General features: G+C 40.8%; 1 protein-coding gene across 3 annotated transcripts; it reads right to left on the bottom strand.

Moving 5' to 3' along the window:
• Positions 1-177: 177 nt before the first annotated feature.
• LOC113109538 (chromodomain-helicase-DNA-binding protein 1-like) lies at positions 178-19,364 on the bottom strand. Of its 3 annotated transcripts, XM_026273134.1 has the most exons (37): positions 19,094-19,363; positions 17,567-17,692; positions 16,811-16,997; positions 16,470-16,574; positions 16,328-16,380; positions 16,103-16,249; positions 15,034-15,299; positions 14,666-14,891; positions 14,375-14,475; positions 14,118-14,296; positions 13,908-14,032; positions 13,572-13,788; positions 13,408-13,497; positions 12,637-12,827; positions 12,214-12,402; positions 11,073-11,232; positions 10,078-10,230; positions 9,925-9,996; positions 9,557-9,706; positions 9,229-9,377; positions 9,016-9,112; positions 8,794-8,889; positions 8,526-8,702; positions 8,220-8,380; positions 8,012-8,053; positions 7,795-7,928; positions 7,531-7,669; positions 7,181-7,331; positions 6,951-7,073; positions 6,641-6,784; positions 6,013-6,267; positions 4,829-4,954; positions 3,795-3,973; positions 3,609-3,708; positions 3,416-3,467; positions 2,796-3,030; positions 178-1,595 (listed from the first exon to the last, which is right to left on the bottom strand). In XM_026273134.1, the coding sequence occupies exons 2-37, from the start codon at positions 17,617-17,619 to the stop codon at positions 1,325-1,327; spliced, it is 5,295 nt and encodes a 1,764-aa protein (XP_026128919.1). In that variant the 5' UTR covers positions 17,620-17,692; positions 19,094-19,363; the 3' UTR covers positions 178-1,324. The 3 variants fall into 3 exon arrangements, with proteins under 3 accessions (XP_026128919.1, XP_026128916.1, XP_026128917.1); XM_026273131.1 differs by having other exon boundaries at positions 14,118-14,475; positions 19,094-19,364; XM_026273132.1 differs by having other exon boundaries at positions 14,118-14,475; positions 19,098-19,364.
• Positions 19,365-21,121: the final 1,757 nt, after the last annotated feature.

Below are 21,121 nucleotides of genomic sequence, written 5' to 3'. Positions count from 1 at the left end.
GAAGCAACAACAACTAACAGTTTGCAAAGTTTACCCAAAAAAGGAACCAGTTTTGGAAAGTTTGCATTCATTTGCAGAGACAAACAGCAACTCACCTCAGCATCAAATGCTTCCCAATCGTAAATCCATTTAGAAAATGACTGCATGAAAAGCACACTAAATTACTTTAAAGCTGGATTACATGTGGAAACAGTGATTCGAGTTTAATGACTTCATAAACAATTCTATAAAACAATTACTTTAAAAATCCATGCATCTTCAGTGTAAATTTGGATCTGAAATATAGAAGATCATCTATATACATCAGTATGTCCTGTAACAGCATTCTGACTTACTCGGGCCAGTCATCAGAAAAACACTCGGGCTGCATAGAAAATATTACATTATTGCCAACATTTATAGAAAACAAGAGGAAAGATTATCATGGAAATGTTCTAAGGAGAGCTCATAAGTGCCTCTAGCTACGATCAACCCTTTTTTTGTTACACAAGTTATTTTTTGACATGATGCTGTTATAAAGCGAGCCCAATTCACTTACAAAGAAGAGATCAACAAACCAAACGATCCTACAGAACGAATACACCTGGAATAATTACCCCATATCATGATTCAAAACTACTGAGATCAAGAAACGTCAAAACAACCAAGGAAAAGAGAAAATAGCCTGAGTTGATGGGGAAATAGTTAAAAAAATACCAGCCTGAGAAAAGCCCATTTGATTTACTTTATACAATAATTTACAGTAGTACAATGTGAAAAAGTGACATTATCTGATGCGCGCTAAAAAATAGCCCAGATTATTTTACAGCCGAGACAGATTTAAATAATTCAAGCATGGTGGAAAGAAAAATTACAGATAGAAATTGGCAACATGGTCACAAAACACTGTAAACGAGGTACTTTGGAAGGTGAACCCCAGTCCTTCAGAACAGAGACCCCTCAGGTCCTCAAGCGGATCGAGACCACACACGTTTGTACCATCCTTTCACTCATCACTTAAATAAGCTGCGTCGGCTGTGTGTCCGGATCCAGTGTCGCACGGACAGTGAAACATGGATTCATCTGTTTCCAAGTAAAAAAGGAAACCAAAATAAACCGAGGAAAAGTAGTCAATTTATAAAAATAATAATTAAAAAAAATTACTCTGCAGCAGCTACGAAAGAATGCAGCGAACTCTTAAATACAAAAATATGTGATCTGTGTTTCCTGTAAGGTGAGTAGGAAAGGGTGGCACTCGCGGAGCCCCAGAGCAGCGGCCAGCAGTCCCCTAAGGCATCTCCTGTGTGTGGTGTGTCTATGGCTAATCAGAGCCCAGCCCAGAGGGTTATGTCTTGCGGCCGCTCCAGACCTGTTCGGGTGTGCTTCTGTGGTCAGACGAGTACTCGAAGGGCGAGCGGTGGCCCAGCGGAGAGCGCGGCCGGTGCTCCATCTGCCAGTCCGAGTGGTAGCGGTAGTCCCGGGATGATTTGTGATGTGTGTAGTCGGAGGCAGAGCGGTGCTCCGAGTGCGTCCTGTCCTTGGAGTTGCTCTCGGATCGGTGCTCTCTGCCGGAGCGGTGCTCGTCCAGCTTCCTGTGCTTGCTGTCGCTGTAGTATCTGCAGAATCAGACAAACATCATGATGACCTCGAACTCCTCAAACAACCTGATATTCAAAAATAATACTTGTCGCTGTCAAAATGGCTGAAAAACTAAAATATTATCAATATCCAAATTACATTCAAATGTAAAAAGGCATTATTTCGGCGCTTTTGGTTTCTCTTCTGAGGCCACATCGAACATTACTAATGCACGTTTCTTCAAAGCAACAAAATAACATGCCTATCTTTGAAAAAATGTCCGAAACGTTTAAAATAAAGTTGATTAAACAATTTGAAACAAACAAGCATCGTGTATGTATAGCTTAACAGAAAGAACCGAAAACCAATCACAAAGTACTTTGATGCAGCTGGACGCAGAAAAACTGCCTAAAGTCTCAAGACATGTTTTTTTAAAAAGTTGAACTTATAATTTCACATGGATTTCTAAACATTTCCATCATCATTGCTTTCTCGTGCAGCACTGATAAGGAAACCTGACGCACACATACAATTCAGATGCAATGTTTTGGATTTCTATTTAAAAAAATAAAAAAATAAAATTTACAGCCCTATAAAGAAAATCAAATAACACTGTAGTAACTTTGCAACACCCTTCAGTCTTGCACAAATTTTCCTCTAAAGCCCTAAGTATATTTCACGTTTTACATGTACACGAGGGACACCGTACAGTGTGCACGATGCAAATTACAGCATCAGACCAGTACATGGATACTTTACACACACCACCTGACTGTACTTTTATTTTAAGTTATTTTGCAGTAATCAATTTTCCCACATGGTGGCAACACTGTCCCGGGCCGCCGTTTAACAGTAGAAAATGAAACTAAAAGAGTCGGACGACAACAATTAGGCGGAGAAGGCAACAACGGACGCTCACACTGACAAGCGCTTGTGAGCGAGAGGGTATGAGACAGCTCAGCTTTGGTTTAAGAGTTCAACAACAATTGTTATCAGTTCTGCCCTAACGGGGAAGCTTTCTAGAGCGCATGTGTCGACCACTCACTTTCGTGCACAGCTTCAAATAGAGTATAGGAGTGCACCGATCAAGATCGGCCATGATATCCTGTTTCTCTGCATGTCATGCGCTTCATGCAAATCACCCCATTCAAAAACACTATGAAAGCTGCATTTGTACCAGTGACGGTGTATGTGAACGCTGCTATTGTGAACCATTTTCAGAGTAAACCGAAAAGCACCTGCTGTCCTGTCGCTCTCCTCTCTCTCTGAACGGCTCTCGCTCTCTCTCTCGGTGGTCTTTGCCGTTGCTGAAGGAGGAGTAGGGTCTCTTCCTGGGGTCGGAGCTCTTTCGGTACGGGTCTCCAGCGTGCCGATCTTTACTGTGCTCATGGTAGCGAGATGAGTGATGTCTGTCAGAGCTGTAGCTGTCTCTGCTGCTGTCGTCCTGCTGCGACTCCTTGATCCGCTCAACATCTGCACAAACAACAGCATTCAGTGTTACACAGACGAGCAGAAGTGTGGCATGATGCATACACCATTAAAGCTGCGGCAGTGACCCTGGAGCACAAAAGCAGTCATAGATATATAAAAACTTTATTTTTAATTAGTAATATGCATTGCTAAGAACTTCATTCGGACAACTTTAAAGGCAATTTTCTAAATTGGTAGATTTTTTTGCACCCTCAGATTTTCAAATAGTTGTATCTCGGCCAAATATTGTCTGATCCTAATAAACCATAAATCGATGGAAAGCCATACCAAAAATGGGCCCTTATGACTGGTTTTTTGGGCCAGGGTTACACGTGCTATATGCATGAATGTTAATCATCAATCGACACAAAACAGAGAGCAGACATACCTGCATGTTTAAAGCTTGGTGTATTTACAGAGCTAGTGTTCTGCTCCATTGCCTGAAATGAAACATCACAAACCTCAATTATAATGATCCAAAGATAAAGATATAAATAACTTAATAAAGCAACAGATACTCAGCAAAAACATTTCAAAGTATCACTACCAAAACACAGAATCTCTGAGAACAGTGTCCATACCTGAGCGTTTTCTTGTCTTTTCTTGATGGCGTGTTTATAGAGTTTATGCAGTTTCCTTGCATCAAATTCAGTGAATTTGGAAACAAATATCCACAGATTTCTGGAATTTGGAAATAAACAGATTAAACTCAATATTAACCTTCATTTATATCTTGCGGTTCTAGGTTTGTGATAAGACGGCCGTACTTCCTCCACTGTTTGATCAGCTCGGGGTTGGTGTATTCTCTCAGACACTCGGTGATGTGATCTCCTATCTTGATCAGGCATTGGCGTGTGTGCTCCAGCTGCTCGCGCTCGGACAGACCCTTCTCCGGACGATCCAGCTGCTTGAGTGCTGCCTTCACCGGACGCATGCGCTCCTTACACTGACAAACACAAGACACAGACGGGTCACTCCAGTGCAAACACCTCACTTAAATGTCATTTAGAGAATGAGACATCAGCTCTGTACCAAACCTAGTGATCTGAATACTCAGGCCAACAAAATTTAATTTCCCTCCAAAAATGGAGTCCATTTAAATCAAATTTGCCTTGGCATTTAAGGCCACAAACATTTGCATAAATACCAATTCCAGTGCAAGACATTGACTCAATGCCAGTGGGCGGGGCCTGTCGTGAGAAGAAGACTATTCGTCACTTACAGCTGACACTTGATTACACTGAATGTGGTGCCAAAAGCAAAGTTTTTGTTATTTTATACTAGGCATATAGCATGGTGTATTTTTATTCATGTTGTTCATAAAAGTTATATATCCTAACATTGTATTTTGTTGTAATTGATGCTGAATTGTTGCTAATTTGAAAAGTGAAATAAAATGCGCACAGCACTTTTAAGCTATTGAAAAGCATGGGAAAGTGAAGAAGAGGGAAAACTCAATGCCAAACTGCCGTATCGCCCCCAATTCACATGCAATATCTAGGGCGTTGATGTGGTTTCTTATGCAGTAACGTTAGCCAATCACAACAGTGGCCGATTCCCGACAAGCCTTAAAGGACACGCCCCTTAAAACAGGTCATTTTAGAGAGGGTCAGAATGAGGGTTGAAAATAAATTTTTCTTTTTTTTTGCACCAAAGCCTTCTTTAACATTATAAATTTACCACAAGTAACATATTGAAATAATAAATAAATCCATGTCATCTCCTCACCAGAGCCACTCACTTGATCTATTCGAGGTCTCAACAACCTGTAAATAAGGCTTCAGGCTGAGATCAGACTCACCACGCTGAAGGTCTTCTGGTCCAGTTCTTCAGACTCGTCAGACAGGGGAAGTGCATCTCCTCCGGTGGGCGTGTGCACAGGGCTATCAGCCGCCTTCTCCCGAACTTCTGCTTTCACCTCTACAGCCTGAGAACACAGTCAACGGCTTTAGGATAGCAACTCATGCAAGTGTTATATCCACAGTATGTTTCAATACAAACGCAAAAATTACACTAGAACGTCTTCAAACCTAGCGAGTTGCCTAGAACAGCCTATCTGCAGTCTTTGGCTTGTGGCTACTGAAGGCCATATTTAAACATATTTTAATAATTTTAAACAGCCAGTCAGATTTGTGGATTTGCTATAGTGTTCATCACAGCTCCAAATAATGAAATATTTAGACTTAAGCTGTTTACTTTCAAACTTTACATTTTAATCTGGACTACAACATGCCCTAGATATTGTTTGAAAGTGTTTTGATTTTTTTTTGTTCATTCTCACTTTACATTAGTGCATCATTAGTTAATTCATTAGTTAACATAAACTGCCAATGAAACACTCTTCTGAACATTCATTAATCTCAGGTTTTCCAATAATTAATAACACGTATTATTTAATGAGCTAACATGAACGAAGACTATTTTTTAACAAAGATTAATAACCTCTGTATCAAATGTAGCTATTGCTCATCGTGAATGTTAATGGTTAACTAATGAGGTCTTATTGTAAAGAGATACCTATGGGTCTTTATAGTTCATTTGCACGTGTATATGTAAAACTTTATTTATTTTTCTGTATTGCTTTATTATAAAGTTCAGTTATTTTCGTTATAAGAAAAAAATTATTTAACCTGTTATACTGTATTATGACCAAATTTCAATACCATGATAATACAGTTTACAGTGATAAAAGCATTAGCAATTAATCACAAGATGAAAATTTGATACCAGCATATCCCCAGAGATACGATAAATAAGCAAAACAGTGAGTGAGAGATTGAGAGTGTGCTTGTTTGAATGAGTGAGATGGAGAGCATGCTAAAGTGGACCATCAATAAATAAACTACTAGATGAAAATCGGCTAATCAGTTGCAGGCTTGACTCATAATGTGCCTTTGATTTCTAAAAACCCTTTCTAGGTAGGCAGCTCATTAGGTTTCAAAACAAGGCCATAGTCAAGAGCTGTGTGATTATGATCATTGTGACCTTCTCTGCTGGAGTCTCCTCTTCTTCAGGCTCCGACTTCATCTCCTCCTTCAGTTCCCTCTCTTTGCTGTCTCGACCCTCCTCTTTCTTCTCCTTCTTAATCTCTTTTTTGACCACTTTCTCCATGAAGTCCTCCTCTTCGGGCTCTTTATCCTCAGGCTCGTCCTCATCAGACTCTTCATCCTCCTCCTCGTCCTCGTCCTCCTCCTCCTTCACCGGTGCTCTTCTGTTGGCCGGCTTCCCTGGAGGACTTTCCTGGAAGAACACAAGAAACACTTCAGCCAGAGACAATGTTTATCTCCATCTCGCATCCACTTTAGTGCACATCATACGGTCCTGGGAAACCGCTCTATAAAGGCTTTAACTACTTTTTTTTTTTTAATGGCAATGTACCTTGTGAAATTGCATTCTCAGCACTTCCTAACATAATACAAAGTGACCACAGAAAGACTGCAGAGAGTCTACATGGGAGAGAAGCGTACACAGAAGAATGTTAAATGCTTTGGACAAAGGACAGTGCTTCCCAACCTTTTCTCCAGTATCTGTGGAAATGATAAGTTATTAGCTTAAATTTAGCAGCGACCTCAGCCCTCACACGGTACGCCTGCACTATTACAGCAGCACAAACCTGTTCCTCTTCCTCTTTCTCATCCTCTTCTTCAGAGCTCTTATCTGACGGCGGCGCAGAGGACAGACTGTTCGTCACCTCATCCATCTTGGGCTTCACAGCTTTATTCTTCTTGCCCCGTGGTCTTCTTTTGCGTGAATTTGCCTGATTGTGAGCCGAAGGAACATCAGTGATTGTGTTGTATGATCAATAAAGCACCTGTTATTGTTATAAGTTATCATTTAGCCACTTTACACCACACCGTTTACTGCTTACGTCTGCTTTAAGTGAACCGAGTGTTGTTGTGCAGTGTGTAATCTGCGTGACTCACTGTGCCGGCCTGCTTCTGTGCTTCCTTCTTGGCCAGGTCTTTGCTCAGTAATTTAATGAGGTAGTCGGCTCGTGTCTGCAACTGTTTGGCCTGTGGCTTCTTGTCAGGATCATCAGGAAGGAGCTGCAACACGTTTTGTAACAATTTAGCACTTAAACATCACGCATACAAGGACATCCCAGTGTAATGGCACACTAATCAAACACCAGTTTCTCCAAGTGTTTCTGCACCTTGTGTGTGAGGTTGAGGTCTGGGTCCATCTTGATCATCTCCCAGCTGCCATAACCGTACTCATAAATGCCAATAAGCAGGCTGGAGTCGTCCTCTTTACCCCACTCGATGTCAAAATGAGCTGCCTTTGAGTGGCATGGGATTATATACCTGAAAATATTCAGGTAGACACAATAAAAACATTGTCATGTCATTTTTCTGCTCTTGCGAAAAGTATAAAATGACATTAAACAGAATGCATGCTCTTTTAAAACAACTACTTGAGACGGACACTAACAAAAGCAAAACTGTGCCGACATCAGAGTAGTGGTGCATGGATAGCACTGAGCTCTTGTGCATGTGAGTATACCTCTTCCTCTCCTCGGGGTCAGCGGGGATGGCCTTGTGTAATGGGGCCAGCTCCTCCTCATGAGAGATCACCAGCTTAGCATTGACCTGGACCCCTGAGATCCTGAAGGTGGGTCCTTTCACCTTCCCTCGCCTGCCTCCTGATATGATCGAGCACAGAACACAATCAAGACAGGCCTCGGTAAAGGTGTCCAATCACACATGCTTCCTATAAGAGTGGATTCATCCAATTGCCAGGGAGTACAAATCTTTATTTGACTCTTGCCTGAGGTTCGTTCGGGTCCACAGGGGTTCTCCTTTAGCGTCTTCAAACAGCCGTTATGTACGGTCTCCGCCAGCCGCCGCAGATCATGCTCTGATTTATCCACCAGCTCAGCGTCTCGAGCGATAGCGTCAAGCCTGTGAAACACACACGGTCACATCAGTGACAGAGGACAACGTGCAACTGCTTTCATACGAAGCGAGGACAAACAGCCACCTACCGCTCTAAAGGGCCACCGAACTTTTTGTAACTTTTAATAAACCTGTGTGGAAAAAGTTTCAGAGTAAACATTAGTCATAATTCAAGATTGCACGAATCTTAATTAGAATATACACATTTAGTGTGAAGAAAAGCTAAGTGATACATCTCACAGTGAACTGTTATTAGATTTTCCCAACACTACACCCCGAGTGTTGAATGTGCTTTACCTGCGTATCTCCGCATCAGTGAAACCCTTGATGTTCTCTCTTGGAATAGTTCGAGGTCTTCCTCGTTTCTTGGGCCTCTTCCTGTCGGAGCCCGAATCGCTGTCTGAAGCAGGGTATCGTCTGTTCCTGCTGCGTCTGCCCTCGTTTCCATTAAAGCTGATCTGCACTCACAAAATAAAGAAAGACATGACGCTCAATATGCTTTGGTCTGGTTTAGTTTCATATATTCAAAACATTATGCACAGACCACAAATCTTTTTTTATGCTAATATTTAACTTTTGACAAGCGCTGTATGAGCAGCCGACCTGTTTAGCACACTTCCTCATGCGGGGCAGTAAATAGATCTCGGCTAGCTCTTTCTGTCGCTCCTCTTCCTCGAGTCTCCTCCGCTGTTCCTCGGGGATAATGTCATCCCAGTTCTTACTGTCTCTCTCAGTGTCCATGTCAATCTCCTCCTCCTCCATCATGGAGAAATTTGCCACCTGCAGGAGGGAGCAGGCATTGTTTAATTGTGACTGACAGCCTCTCGAGACGGTCCAGCACATCTGGAAGCTGAAGTTTTAAAGTGTAAACCTTAAACTGTGAGAGGAGCTCCTCTCCTACAGTCGACGGTCCGGGGTCGTTCTCTCGGGTCTCTGCTCTCTTCAGGATTTCATCAATGTCCATCTCCTGCCAAACCAACCAACAAGTCAATCAATCAACAAGCAACACGACGGCCATATTTGGGGAAACAGGAAAAATCGATATGAAAATGTTTTTGCAAAATCGCCCAGCCCTAGTGTTCCCCCCACGCACCTGAGGCTCCTGCTCCTCTCCCTCCGACTCTTTGAAAAGCTCTTCAGCACCGAACTTCAGGATGGCGGACAGCTCCTCCTTGTTGAATGGAGTGGAACTGCAGGAAGTCACACGTCATCATTTACAAGAACACACCATAGACACATACCAGACCTTCCACAGTTTTTTGCATGTTCTTCAATAAACAAAGTTTGTCGAGTAAGCTAGCTCTACCTTGAAGGAGCAGCACCCGTGTCCAGGACCGTCTTCCCCGTGGTGTCCATCCTCTGAATCACCAGGTGGTCCAACACCATTTTCTTCTTGGCTCTCTCGATAATATCCTCCTCAACCGAGCCCTTCGTCACCAGACGGTATATATTCACCTGAAAGAGAAGATTACAGAAACATGTACAGTACTGATACAGCGAAAGACAGTACGTGCAGCTCTGATCAATATCAATGAAGCCAGCACACACTAGATGTGTTTGAGATGTGTTGACTGATATATCAGTCAGGTAACACACGCTGATGACTGCATGTAAAGTGTGGAGTGGATGCGCACCTGTTTCTTCTGCCCAATCCTGTGCGCTCTGGCCTGGGCCTGCAGGTCGTTCTGAGGGTTCCAGTCCGAGTCAAAAATGACCACAGTATCTGCAGAGGCCAGGTTAATGCCCAGACCTCCTGCTCGCGTGGACAACAGGAAGCAGAAATCCTGCAAGACACAACGGCAAACCTCCACTTTTCTATTTTCTCTCCAAATCTACAAACTTTCCTAAAATTACACTTTACATTTGGAGAACATACATTTAATTAGTTTCCTTTCATTGAGAGATTGTGAACCAAAAGCCTACTTTATTATTTTACAATGATAATGCAATCGACACCAGAACGAGTCTTTTAACCCTTCGTAATCAGTCACTTCACACATACCTCAGAGCCCTCTGCATTGAAATGATCTAAAGCCTGCTTCCTCATCTCACCCTTGATGGACCCGTCCAGTCTCTGTGAACACAAACACCTCTGTAAGTCACGCCTGAGACACAAACAGTGCGTTTATCTCCAGTGAGAGAGTCCGGTCCTCACCTGGAATAAGAACTGCCTGTACTTCAGGTACTCAGCCAGGATGTCCAGCATCCGAACCATCTGGGAGAAGATGAGCACACGGTGCCCTCGCTCCTTCAGCCGAACCAGCAGTTTATCCAGAAGAATCAGCTTCCCGCTGCTGCGAATAAGGTGCTGCAGACAATATATATATATAGTTTTGGTTAACTTAAACCATCCTACATTCCCTTGCCCTAAAGTGGCATTTTCGCAAGTGCACAAAAAACATTTGTATGTGTGCAGGAAACACTGAGCACAACTGGCAACTGATGAGCATGATAATGTTTTCTATTACATAAAATAAAAATGTTAGTCTGAATGCACTGTAAGTCGCTTTGGATAAAAGCGTCTGCTAAATGCATACATTTATTGAATCTAAAATTTGTAAAAGTTTCTCATGGGAGCACAAACGGTCTCTTTAGGGGATTGGGAAGCAATGTTGTTAAACCATTCGCAAATAAAATTCACATTTCGTGCTCTACTGGGTGCCAGACAAAATATTTAGAAATAAATCACATTCTCCATGTAAATCATATGCCATCCAAACCATTTGTGACCTTTAAAGAAATTATTTTTCAACATGACACACAACGTATACAAACTTAAGATATGTTTTTTTTCTTAAGGGTTTTTCTATTATTTTAGTATAACATTATAATACCTTTCATATTTTTAAAAGAAGAAACCAGTCTCATGCATAGTTGCCATTTGAGGTTTAACACTAACTGAAAAACATTTAGTGCTTTTCTATAGAGTGTTTTTAGATTATTTTCATATAAACATGCATACAGTTGCATCAAACAATTTTATAAACATCAAGGTAAATTGTGATAATCGTTATTAATAGCAATTACAATTTCAAGGGAATTACGCAAATGATGATTTTTGTCATAATAGTGCACCTAATCACGTAGTTACACATGTTGCTATTATAATTTGGGCTGACTGGTTGTTTGCACCTGTGGGTGAGCACACACCTGCAGTCCTTCTTGTCTGTTGTAGAACTCCTCCTCCGGTGATTTAATGAGGTAGCAGTGGTTACAGCATTTCTTCAGCTCCATCATGATGTTGAGGAAGCCCGACCTGCTTCCTTTAGTGCCTTTACTCAGCGCTTTATAGTTCCTCGTCAATATCCACCTTAACAAAAAATGATGATTTATGTATGGGCATTTAATTTAAAGATTGGATATAAGAGGGAATTATGTGTGACCCTGGGGCACAAACCCAGTCTGAAGTCACAGGGGTGTATTTTAAGCAATCGCCAAAACAAAACATTGTATGGGTCTAAATTATAAATTTTTCTTTTATGCCAAAAATCATTAGGATATTAAGTAAAGATCATGTTTCATGAATACATTTTGTACATTTCCTACCATAAATATATAAAAACTTAATTTCTGATTGGTTATATGCATTGCTAAGACATCTTTAAAGGAGATTTTCTCAGTATTTAGATTTTTTTTTGCACCCTCAGATTCCAGATTTTCAGAATAAATATTAATCACACTGGTTTTGTGCTCCAGGGTCACATATAGCCAAGGTGGATTTTCTTCAGACACAACAATTTGTTAGGATCTAGAGTGACAGGACCAATTAATCTAATAGAGTAAAATGGTGCTTCCATGACTATGTTTACATGCAGCCAATAACCCGTTCAAAAGCGGGATATTAGCAATAACCCGGTCGCGCACGGCCATGTAAACACCGGCAAAAACCCGGATATGCTCATGTAAACGCGTTTCGGCATATCCCCATCAAAATGTGTGTTCTGCGCATGTTCTATTCGCAAGGAATCTTGGTCTTTTGAGTCTTTGGATACAGGAAGAAGAATCGGAAATGACACATATTGCGTCTTACGTCCAGATGCTAACCGTGCGTCGCCGTTTACATCGGGATATTGGCAACTGATTACACATTCCATGTATACAGGAGTAACTCTCTCTGCTCACGCATGTAAACGGGTTATCCCGAATGTTTCAGAAACCCGAATAGTGACCTTAACCCGACCATAACCCGAATTTTAACAGCATGTAAACGTAGTCCATGCTGTCTTGGAAAAGCTTGTTTGTGCAGTCTCTCTCTCCTGTACTCAACACTTTACTCTAAAAGCTGTCTTACTTGTAGTATTGTTTCTGAATGGCGCTCATCTCCACCCTGAGGATCTGCTCCACCTTGGCAGGCAGAGATTTCTCCACGTCCTTCTTCACTCGGCGCAGCAGGAAGGGCTCCAGCTCCTTGTGGAGACTGGTGTAGCCAGAGTCTCTGCCTTTGCCATGTTCCTCTTCAAACAGCTCCCACGAGTGAAATCTACCAACATATCAGTTTATATCAGTGACATCTATTACACTGTAACACACCCATACGAGAATGTGGTTAACTCTTCTCTCTATGGTACTCAGCCTTGACCGCTTAAAACAAACCACAAAACGTTACAAGAGCTACCAAAAACCCACATGAAAAAAAGTTTGCTTGCATATAGTAGCACTGCTGCAGTGAAGTCTATGGCTACGTATTGAACTGATGTGACAGGAGGACACCTACTTGTCAGGCATAATAAAGTGTAGCAGAGACCAGAGCTCTTTGAGCGAGTTCTGGAGGGGTGTGCCTGTGATCAGGAGCCTGTGGTTGGACTTGAACTCAATCATAGTCTTGTAGAGGAGCGAGTCGTCGTTCTTCAGCCGATGGGCCTCGTCTACACCAATGAACGCCCAGCTCACATTTCCTAAAAAGGACTGCAAGAGAAAACATAATGAGCTCTGCTCTGATAAAATTCACATTTCTCTCTTTTAGATAGATATTAATATCATATGCAATAAAGGGCACCTTTTATGCAGAATTCTCTTTTACATGTTGTTTGATCATAAATGTGTGTTGGCAGTGTGCACCCCATAATGATTCAAATCCACCTGCTCCTTTTTTTTTTTTTTCATAAATCATAAGCAGTGTCTCAGAACAAGCTGTCTGCAGACTCAGTCAAATGTGAGAAAACCTTATCAAAAGTTTAAATTAATATTGCTTTAAATGCATGATTTCAGCACGACAATCAAAACCCAACAGATGTTTTTAGCAGTTTCTGAGGTAGGAGCTCTAAAGGCACAGCCCTAATCTGGAAAAGGGGGCGGGGAGCAGCAACTCATTTGCATTTAAAGAGACACGCACAAAAACAGCATGTTTCTGCTTCCACTCAAAATAGGCATTTTCAAAATGAAACTCCACAGACACATTCTGGGGACACCTGACACTTATATTACATCTTATAAAAAGGGACACAATAGGTGCCCTTTTGAATTTGGCTTTCGGCTCAAGCTGTACCTTATCCTTCAGCAGAATTTCATATGTAGTGAGCAGAACGTTGAACTTCAGTCGTTTGGTCTGTGGATGCATCCATTCATGTGTCCGGATCTGAACAACAAACAGACCGGCGTTAAACCTATGACCTGCTCAATCAACCCTTTTATTTTATTTTTAAATCGTACCATGTTTCTGCTTCTGATGTCTCCCAGGTACACCACAAAATTGATCTGAGGAGCCCAGAGCTGGATCTCCCTCTGCCAGGATGTGAGGGTGGACAGAGGCACCACCAGAAGGAACGGCCCGTAAAGCTGGTGCTCATTGAACAAGTAATTGAGGAAGCTGATAGTCTGGATGGTTTTGCCCAGACCCATCTCATCAGCCAGGATGCAACTGTTTCCTCTGGGAAAGCAAAAGAGTATGAGTGATGAAGAAACTGATTAAATCACTCACGACTGTGGCAATCTATCCATCAATGAGACCAGCGTGATGTCTATTAGGAAGAAACCAAGCGGACATACTTGCACCAAGAATGGGCCATCCAGTTGAGACCCTCCAGCTGATAGTCCCGCAGCTCCAATCCATCTGCACCAATGTAGTGAGGCTGCTTCTTCATGGGTACAAACCGTGGCCTCTGTTTTAAAACCTACAGGAAATCCAACATTTAACTGGTTGTACAGTGATTGGGGTTTGAGTCACTTGCTCAGATGACCGGTGTTGACTCCCGTTACCTTGCAGTCTCTGGAGGGAATGGTTTTGCACTGATTCCGACTCATGTAGTCATCAATGCACTTTTGAAACTTTCTGGCAATGAGAGCACCGTCTTCCCAGCTGCACTCGGAGTATGACAGCCCCTGCCATTTACACAGGTAATCTGGATAACCTGCGGCAGACTTCTGATTCGAATGTCCTGCAAGATTAAGACAGAAAAGGTCAATAAATATCAAATGGATTAAAACAAAGTCAATAGGAGGTAGTGTCCTCTTACCGATGATCCTCTCTACGAGCTGATATTGTGAATGCAAGTCATCCATGAGTTCCTGCTGACAGTTGAAGTATTCAACATCCTCAGGCGAGGCAGATTTGAGCCTACGGCGACAGTGTTAAATCAAATCAGCATCTAAGACACATTACCTAAAGGTTTCAATGGAGGGACTGAGAGCTCTCGGACTAAATCTAAAATATCTTAAACTGGGTTCTGAAGATAAAAGGAGGTCTTACATGTTTGGAACAACATGAGGGTGAACTAACCCTTTAAGTAACATTAAAGGTATCATACCATTTCTTTTTCTCCTGCTCTTTTTTCTTGAAGTTGTCCAGTTTCTTCATGCCCCTCGCGTTCTGTTGTTTGAGCGTCTCCTCCGTCTCCCAGGTGTTGTGAATGTGGGACCAGTTCTTCCATTTCATCAAGTACTGTACATCTCCTGGCTGTCTGTTGGGGTCAAAGTTGGCGTTGGGGTCTCCATCTGCTTCCACTGCATACACTGTGGTTTCGCTTCCGGTTGCTGTTAAAGAAGACAAGACTTTAATACAGATCTCTAAACTTTTCTCCCAAGCTGAATGTGTTCTCACAGACTGAAGCTATTGAAAGCTGTGTGGATTTATTCATGTCACACAGATTGAACAGCTTCATTTTTTTGTTCTCACCTCCTTTCCGGCCTATCCTCATTTCCATAACTCTCTCCAGTGTCTCAAACTCGTCCTCCTCCGGCGGTGGGACGTCCTCTCCGCACACCTCCACCAGGTCATCTGAATCGGTCTTCAGTTCCTCATCTTCTTTATAGCTCACATTGACCGTGGCCTGCCGCCGAGGACCCGCTAAAGCTTTTTTATAATCGTCCTCGTCATCGGAAGAGGAGCAGGAGGGCTTCTTCTTGGGAGCTTTGTTATTTTTCCCATTCCTGGCATTTGCCCTGAGAGATGAGATGTGTGCTGTTATGCTTAATTGTTAAGTCTCGCAGAGAGACAGGCAGCGAGCCTCAACAGCGCCATCTTGGTACCAGAAACTATAACACTGAATGTAATAATCAGAAGAATCATTCCCGCATTATGATGCTTCTCTGGGTATCGTTTGTACGTTTAAAAAAACATTTTAAACCAGCTTGAAGGAGGTCAGCTTGCTGTAGCTCAACCTTTATTGTAATTATTATTGAAAATATTTAAGAAACAAAGAGGGTAGTTTGGCCTTGTATTCTGCTGTAACTACAACAGGGGAAGAAAAAAACAGGTCTGTTGTCAGGCTGAAAATATTTTATGGGTAATGTGACCAAAAATGTAACACCCATTAAATCTGAATTTAAGACATTTTAAGATTTCTTAAGGCCCCTTTAGGCTCCAAGCACATGTGGAAGAAAAAAACAAGACCAAAACATGCAAATTTGGTTTGAGACTAACCAATTCCACTATATTTACTTATCCAAAAAAGCCACCAGCGGGCAGCCAATCAAAACTCAGCAGTAGTATTAAGAAATTTGAATGTCCAGCCACTCTGAATTTTATTCTACATGTGAAGGGTGTTTAAATGAGTCTGTGTGCCAAATTGAGTGAAAATCAGCAAAAATGCAATAGAATGCATTTATTAATAGAAAAGGCGAATTTTTATATAATGTTTAATTTAAAAAAAAGAAAAAGAGAACGCAAAACAATGAGGACTTTTGTGAAAAAATATCCTCTATAAAATGGCATAGGTAAATCAAGATTGCTGTGAAAACCGTACTTGTTTGAAGGTTTTCTGCTCTTGACTTTGTGACTGGGCTCATAGTCTGACACGGACTCGTCGCTGTTCTCCTGCTCCTCAGCTGACGAGTCAGACGAACCACTTCCTGAACCAGAGCCCGAGCCCGAGTCAGAGTCAGAACCAGACCTACACACAGAACACCAGGGTCAATGTTAACCAGATCAGAGCGAGGGTGTTTCCCACACCTAACAGATGCACACTCACCCTTTACTCCTGCTCTTCGACTCATCATCCGACTCATCACTACTGGAAGAGTCCTGCAGGAGCACAACAAACACTTCAATCTATGATCATTTTCTGGAGTTAATATTCCCTGTGACAGTGCAGCAGTAATATCACGCAGTACCTCGTCTGAGCCGGTGTTTGAGGAGCTCTGCTGCTGCTGAAGCTGTTGTTTCCTGAGCATGGCTGTCCTTTGCACTGTCAGGATACTGGGATTGGACTTCCAAAACTACAAGGAATTACAACAACAGGGACGTTTTCAAACACTTAGAAACAAAGGCTCTGTTCTGAAACCCTGTGAAGTGCCTACTTAGTGTTTCCCATTAATTAGCATGAATCATTCACTTTCTTTAAACTTCCACTGTTTTATATGTGAAATAATAAGGTCAATCCTGATTTCATGCAGACTTTATAGCACTACACCTTGCATCTGACAACTTTACACAAAAGATTTCTGAAGCTTACCGCTGCTCCATCGATTTTGTTGCCTTGATCATTCTTTTCCTTGGATTTCTCCGAGTCCGAGTCCGACCGGCTTCCCGAATCCGAGCCGCTTCCTGAGTCGCTGCTCCCTGATTGGCTACTGCTAGAACTGCTGCTGCTTGAACTCGATCTCGAGCCCGATCCTGACCCAGACTCATCATCTGAATTACTGAGACACAAAAACAGGTACCACGAGTCAATTCTTCATCATTTGAACATTTAAATGAAATAAAACTTAAAGAAAGCAGTTATCTAAACCATTTCACACGTCTTGCATGTTTCTTCCCACTTTCACACACTGTGCATGAGAGAGGACAAGCAAAGTATAAGGTTATCCATGCTTCATTATTCACTGATGATTTAAATCTATAGCACTTTCCAGTAGTATACATGTTTAGCACTATAATGACCTGGACTGGGCAAAACATTGAAATCATGGATGACAGGAGAAACAGACTCAGAAAGAATGGATAAAGGTAGCCATTAGTCTGCCATACAATCCAATTCCACATGACAAAAAGCACATGTAAGGTTTATTCTGCTAGCATGTAACAGCTTGAGCAATGCTCTGATGTAAAAAGCCTGCTGTCAAACACCCTGTCAACACCAGATGCTGGCGGGAAAGTAAATGGAATCTGATTATAATCTATGCAAATGTGTAAACTGCCACAATTTTTTATTTCAGACAAATGATTACTTTACAATTTGTTAACATGGAAACCAATGTATTCTGGTTACCTGGACTCTCCGCTGCTGTTGCTGACACTTTCATCCTCACTGCGTCCATCCATCGCAATCAAATATTACAGATTAGACCCTGATGAGATCCTTGCAGTCTGTGTGTGCCACTTCACAGCAGCTCACCTAAAATAAAAAACAGAAAACAGAAACTCAGACACATGGAATGTGTTTATCAAGGAGACTTATCTTATGTTTCCAGTAAACATCACTGATTTCTTTCTCATTTCTAGACTACAGCATAAAGTCGTCTGAGGAACTGAAATTAACCAAACATAGCAGGTGAAACAATTTAACAGCTGGTTTTCAGAAAATTTACACAAAGTATTTAAGGTCTGCATTTTGTTTGCCGTTGTAAACACAGTAGCAGGAATGCATTGCATACGTGTTCAGTGTGTTTTTTTTTACTGGTTATGTACATATTGTATATTATTAGTTTATTCTTCAATAAACTTGTGGTCCTCATGTGGCTGGAGTACACTATATCAGTAAATGCATCTTCGAGAGGATTACTTCTCTACTTCCCCTCTTCAAAACTACACACAGAAAAAGTCTAAATTGACTTCAGCGGCAAACCACGTGTTTTGTCTCTACGTAAAATCTACAGTTGAATCGTAAAGAACTCTTATGGAAATCAACATATTTAGCATCGTTTAATGAATGAAAAATCTGTGTGATGTTGACCGCAGGGGCCTCTAGGGATCAGGCCTAAAAGCAGCGGACTGTCCTGAGCTGTGCGGCGGCCTGAAGCAGCGCCATGCTCGGGCACAGGCGCGGAATACCCTCGGGGGTGTTTTTCAAATACCCGTTATCAAGGAGTTTATATTTCACATCATTAAACCACGATTTGAGACTATGTTTTGTTCGTTCACAGCACTAGAAGTGCAGGATTGGCGCTACACTTCAAATCTTTCATCAGTCTCTCCCAGTTGTGGCAGGACAAGCTAGCTTAGCCTAGCATGCTACTGCTAGGAGAGAATCGCGTACTAGCTGTTCGGCTAACACAGTCACGTTACTGGAGTCCACTAAGACATAATTTAGATCAGATTAATAATACAGTACCATCTAAACAATTTTTCGATAGAATCCTCCCAGTATAAATTCTTGTTTATTGGTTTAGCCAGGTACCTCGCATGCTAAGCTAAATGAGCATCCTCACTCAGTTTGAGTTTAATTTTGATGGGACATTCTGCTTTGCATTTAGCTGGCTCGTCTTAAGCACATATAACTAACAGTTGTGCCAATGAACCTGTGGGTTTGGTCTTATTATGGGAGGTTTCGGTTGTACTCGGGCTGTTTTCAGTGATAACTGTCTGGTCTTCACGCTGTTGTTGAGCCGCACTGCGCTTCTGTAGATCCGCCGCTCGGTTTGTTTTCATTAGCCCTTCAAACTGGTGAATGCAGACAGCATCGCGAGCCGTGTACAGACATATACTGATGAAGCCCCAGCCAGGCTCGTGTTCTCCGCCATCTCTGTCTCGTACACACACTCGTGGTCCACACTGAAGGTGTTTTCTCTGTTATTACCTGCCTGTCCCGCGCTGCTCTGCTCGGGGCTCTTTCTGCTGTCGCTCGGGAGCTCCACTAAAACACTCCTTAGACTTTATTCCGAGAGATGGGTGTCTGAGTTCCCCCCCGCGGTGAAGAGTGCCTTGGGGTTATACGCTAGGCAGTGTTTTGTATTCCATGTGCCGGGAAACAGGTGTGATAGCAGGCATACTTTCAGCTGTAAATCCTTCAGCAGCCGGTCTCCGCCATGACACGCTCGCGCACACAGAGAGCGAAACCCCGGGCCGTGACGTCACCGCTCTCCCGCGCAACGCGCAATCCTCACTACTTTGAGAAAAAAAACTCAAACAATAAAAAGGCTCATACTTTCATTACATAATTACACAAAAAGAGGAAAACAAAGATGCCTAGCAGTACACACCGCATAAATTACGTTAATGCTATTTGCAATCGTTCAATTAGCTAATAATAATTGAATAATTCTACATTTATGATGTTAGCTTGTACCTGTGATTGATGATCAGTTAGTACATTGTAAGAAAATATACAAATATATAAAATATCCATTATATGTTGAAACAACTGATCTATAATATATATATATATATATATATATATATATATATATATATATATATATATATATATATATATATAGATAGATAGATAGATAGATAGATAGATAGATCATATATAGATCAGTGATTGTAACCCTGTAACTCGAAAACACAAAATATAATGCATAATTTAAAATGCAGGTAGAAATCTGTGAATTATTTTCATAGAGAGTAACATAACTACTAATACACTATAATTGTTTACAGTGTGTAGTTCTACCATTTTACTAGCTAATAATAAAAAATATAAAAACTTAAATTGTAATCATTCAAAAGTGTTTAATAATTCAATATTGTGTATTAAAATAGTTATTTATAATTGAATATTATATTATGCATTTATATTATTTTACAAACAAATCTAAGTTAATAATACAATATTTTGTATTGTTTTGCTACAGTAAAAGCAAAACAATAATTATAATCTTTTATATAGTGAAAAAATTTTAAAAAGCAGTTTAACCTCACTATATGTCATTTGAAAAACAGTCATCTGTAGGGTTTGGAAGTAAAAAAAAGTATGAATTATTACAGTTTAAATCTAAATAATGCTCAACAGAAACATGCATGCAACCCGTACTTGTATTTGTGGTGTGCTACCCTGACAGTGTTTTGTCTTTGTGTTTATGAACCATCTGAATAATTATTTGCCCTTATTATTATGATGAACTGTGATTTATCATGTGGCTTTCTGTCATGGTTTATCAATACATCTTAAGGTAGTTTGCATAGTTTTTATGTTAACATTTCACTTGATGAAATATGCATTCATAATTTGTAAAATATATTGTAAAATATTCATTTGACGATGAAATAGGGCATGGTTTTAATCATTTAATTACTTTGCTAATATTTCATATCGGTGTATGATGAGCAAACATTGCGTTGTCCATCCTTAAAGAAAGTACAGTTAATGAACTTTAAATAAAGATAAACTTTATTCATAATATTTATCATTTTTGAGCATAATTTTGAGCATTGAGATCCAAACTGTCCAGGTTATATATTATTCTGCTGTTTAATGTTCAAATAATTGTACATACACAGCCAAGTTTTAAAATGTAAATATCAATCTTGATCTTTTACTTATAAAACAATCAAATTGAATGATTAAAACTCAAGGTTTGTTTAATCAAAAAAGTGCTCAACAATTGTTAGTTTTATTTGTGTTTGTGCTTTTGCTTTCAGATTATCAAGTTTAAAATTTGCTGTAAAATTTCTTATTATAGTATTGCTGATATTGCAAGGCTTATTTCTCACATTCTACACATAACAAATGTATTAATTATTTTTTGATGGTGCATAACTTTACAACAGGATTAACAGTGAAAGATGCATCATAAATAAGTTAATTTCTCTTGTGTAATTGTGTAATGTAATTTCTGAAATGTACTTAAAATAAATGTGTGTCTTTGTAATAGTTGAAACA

The sequence above is a fragment of the Carassius auratus genome, chromosome 10, assembly GCF_003368295.1.
Source record: "Carassius auratus strain Wakin chromosome 10, ASM336829v1, whole genome shotgun sequence".
Classification (NCBI taxonomy): Eukaryota; Metazoa; Chordata; class Actinopteri; order Cypriniformes; family Cyprinidae; genus Carassius; species Carassius auratus.
The sequence above is the reverse complement of the archived record's forward strand: the minus strand, read 5'-3'. Positions and strand labels throughout refer to the sequence as shown.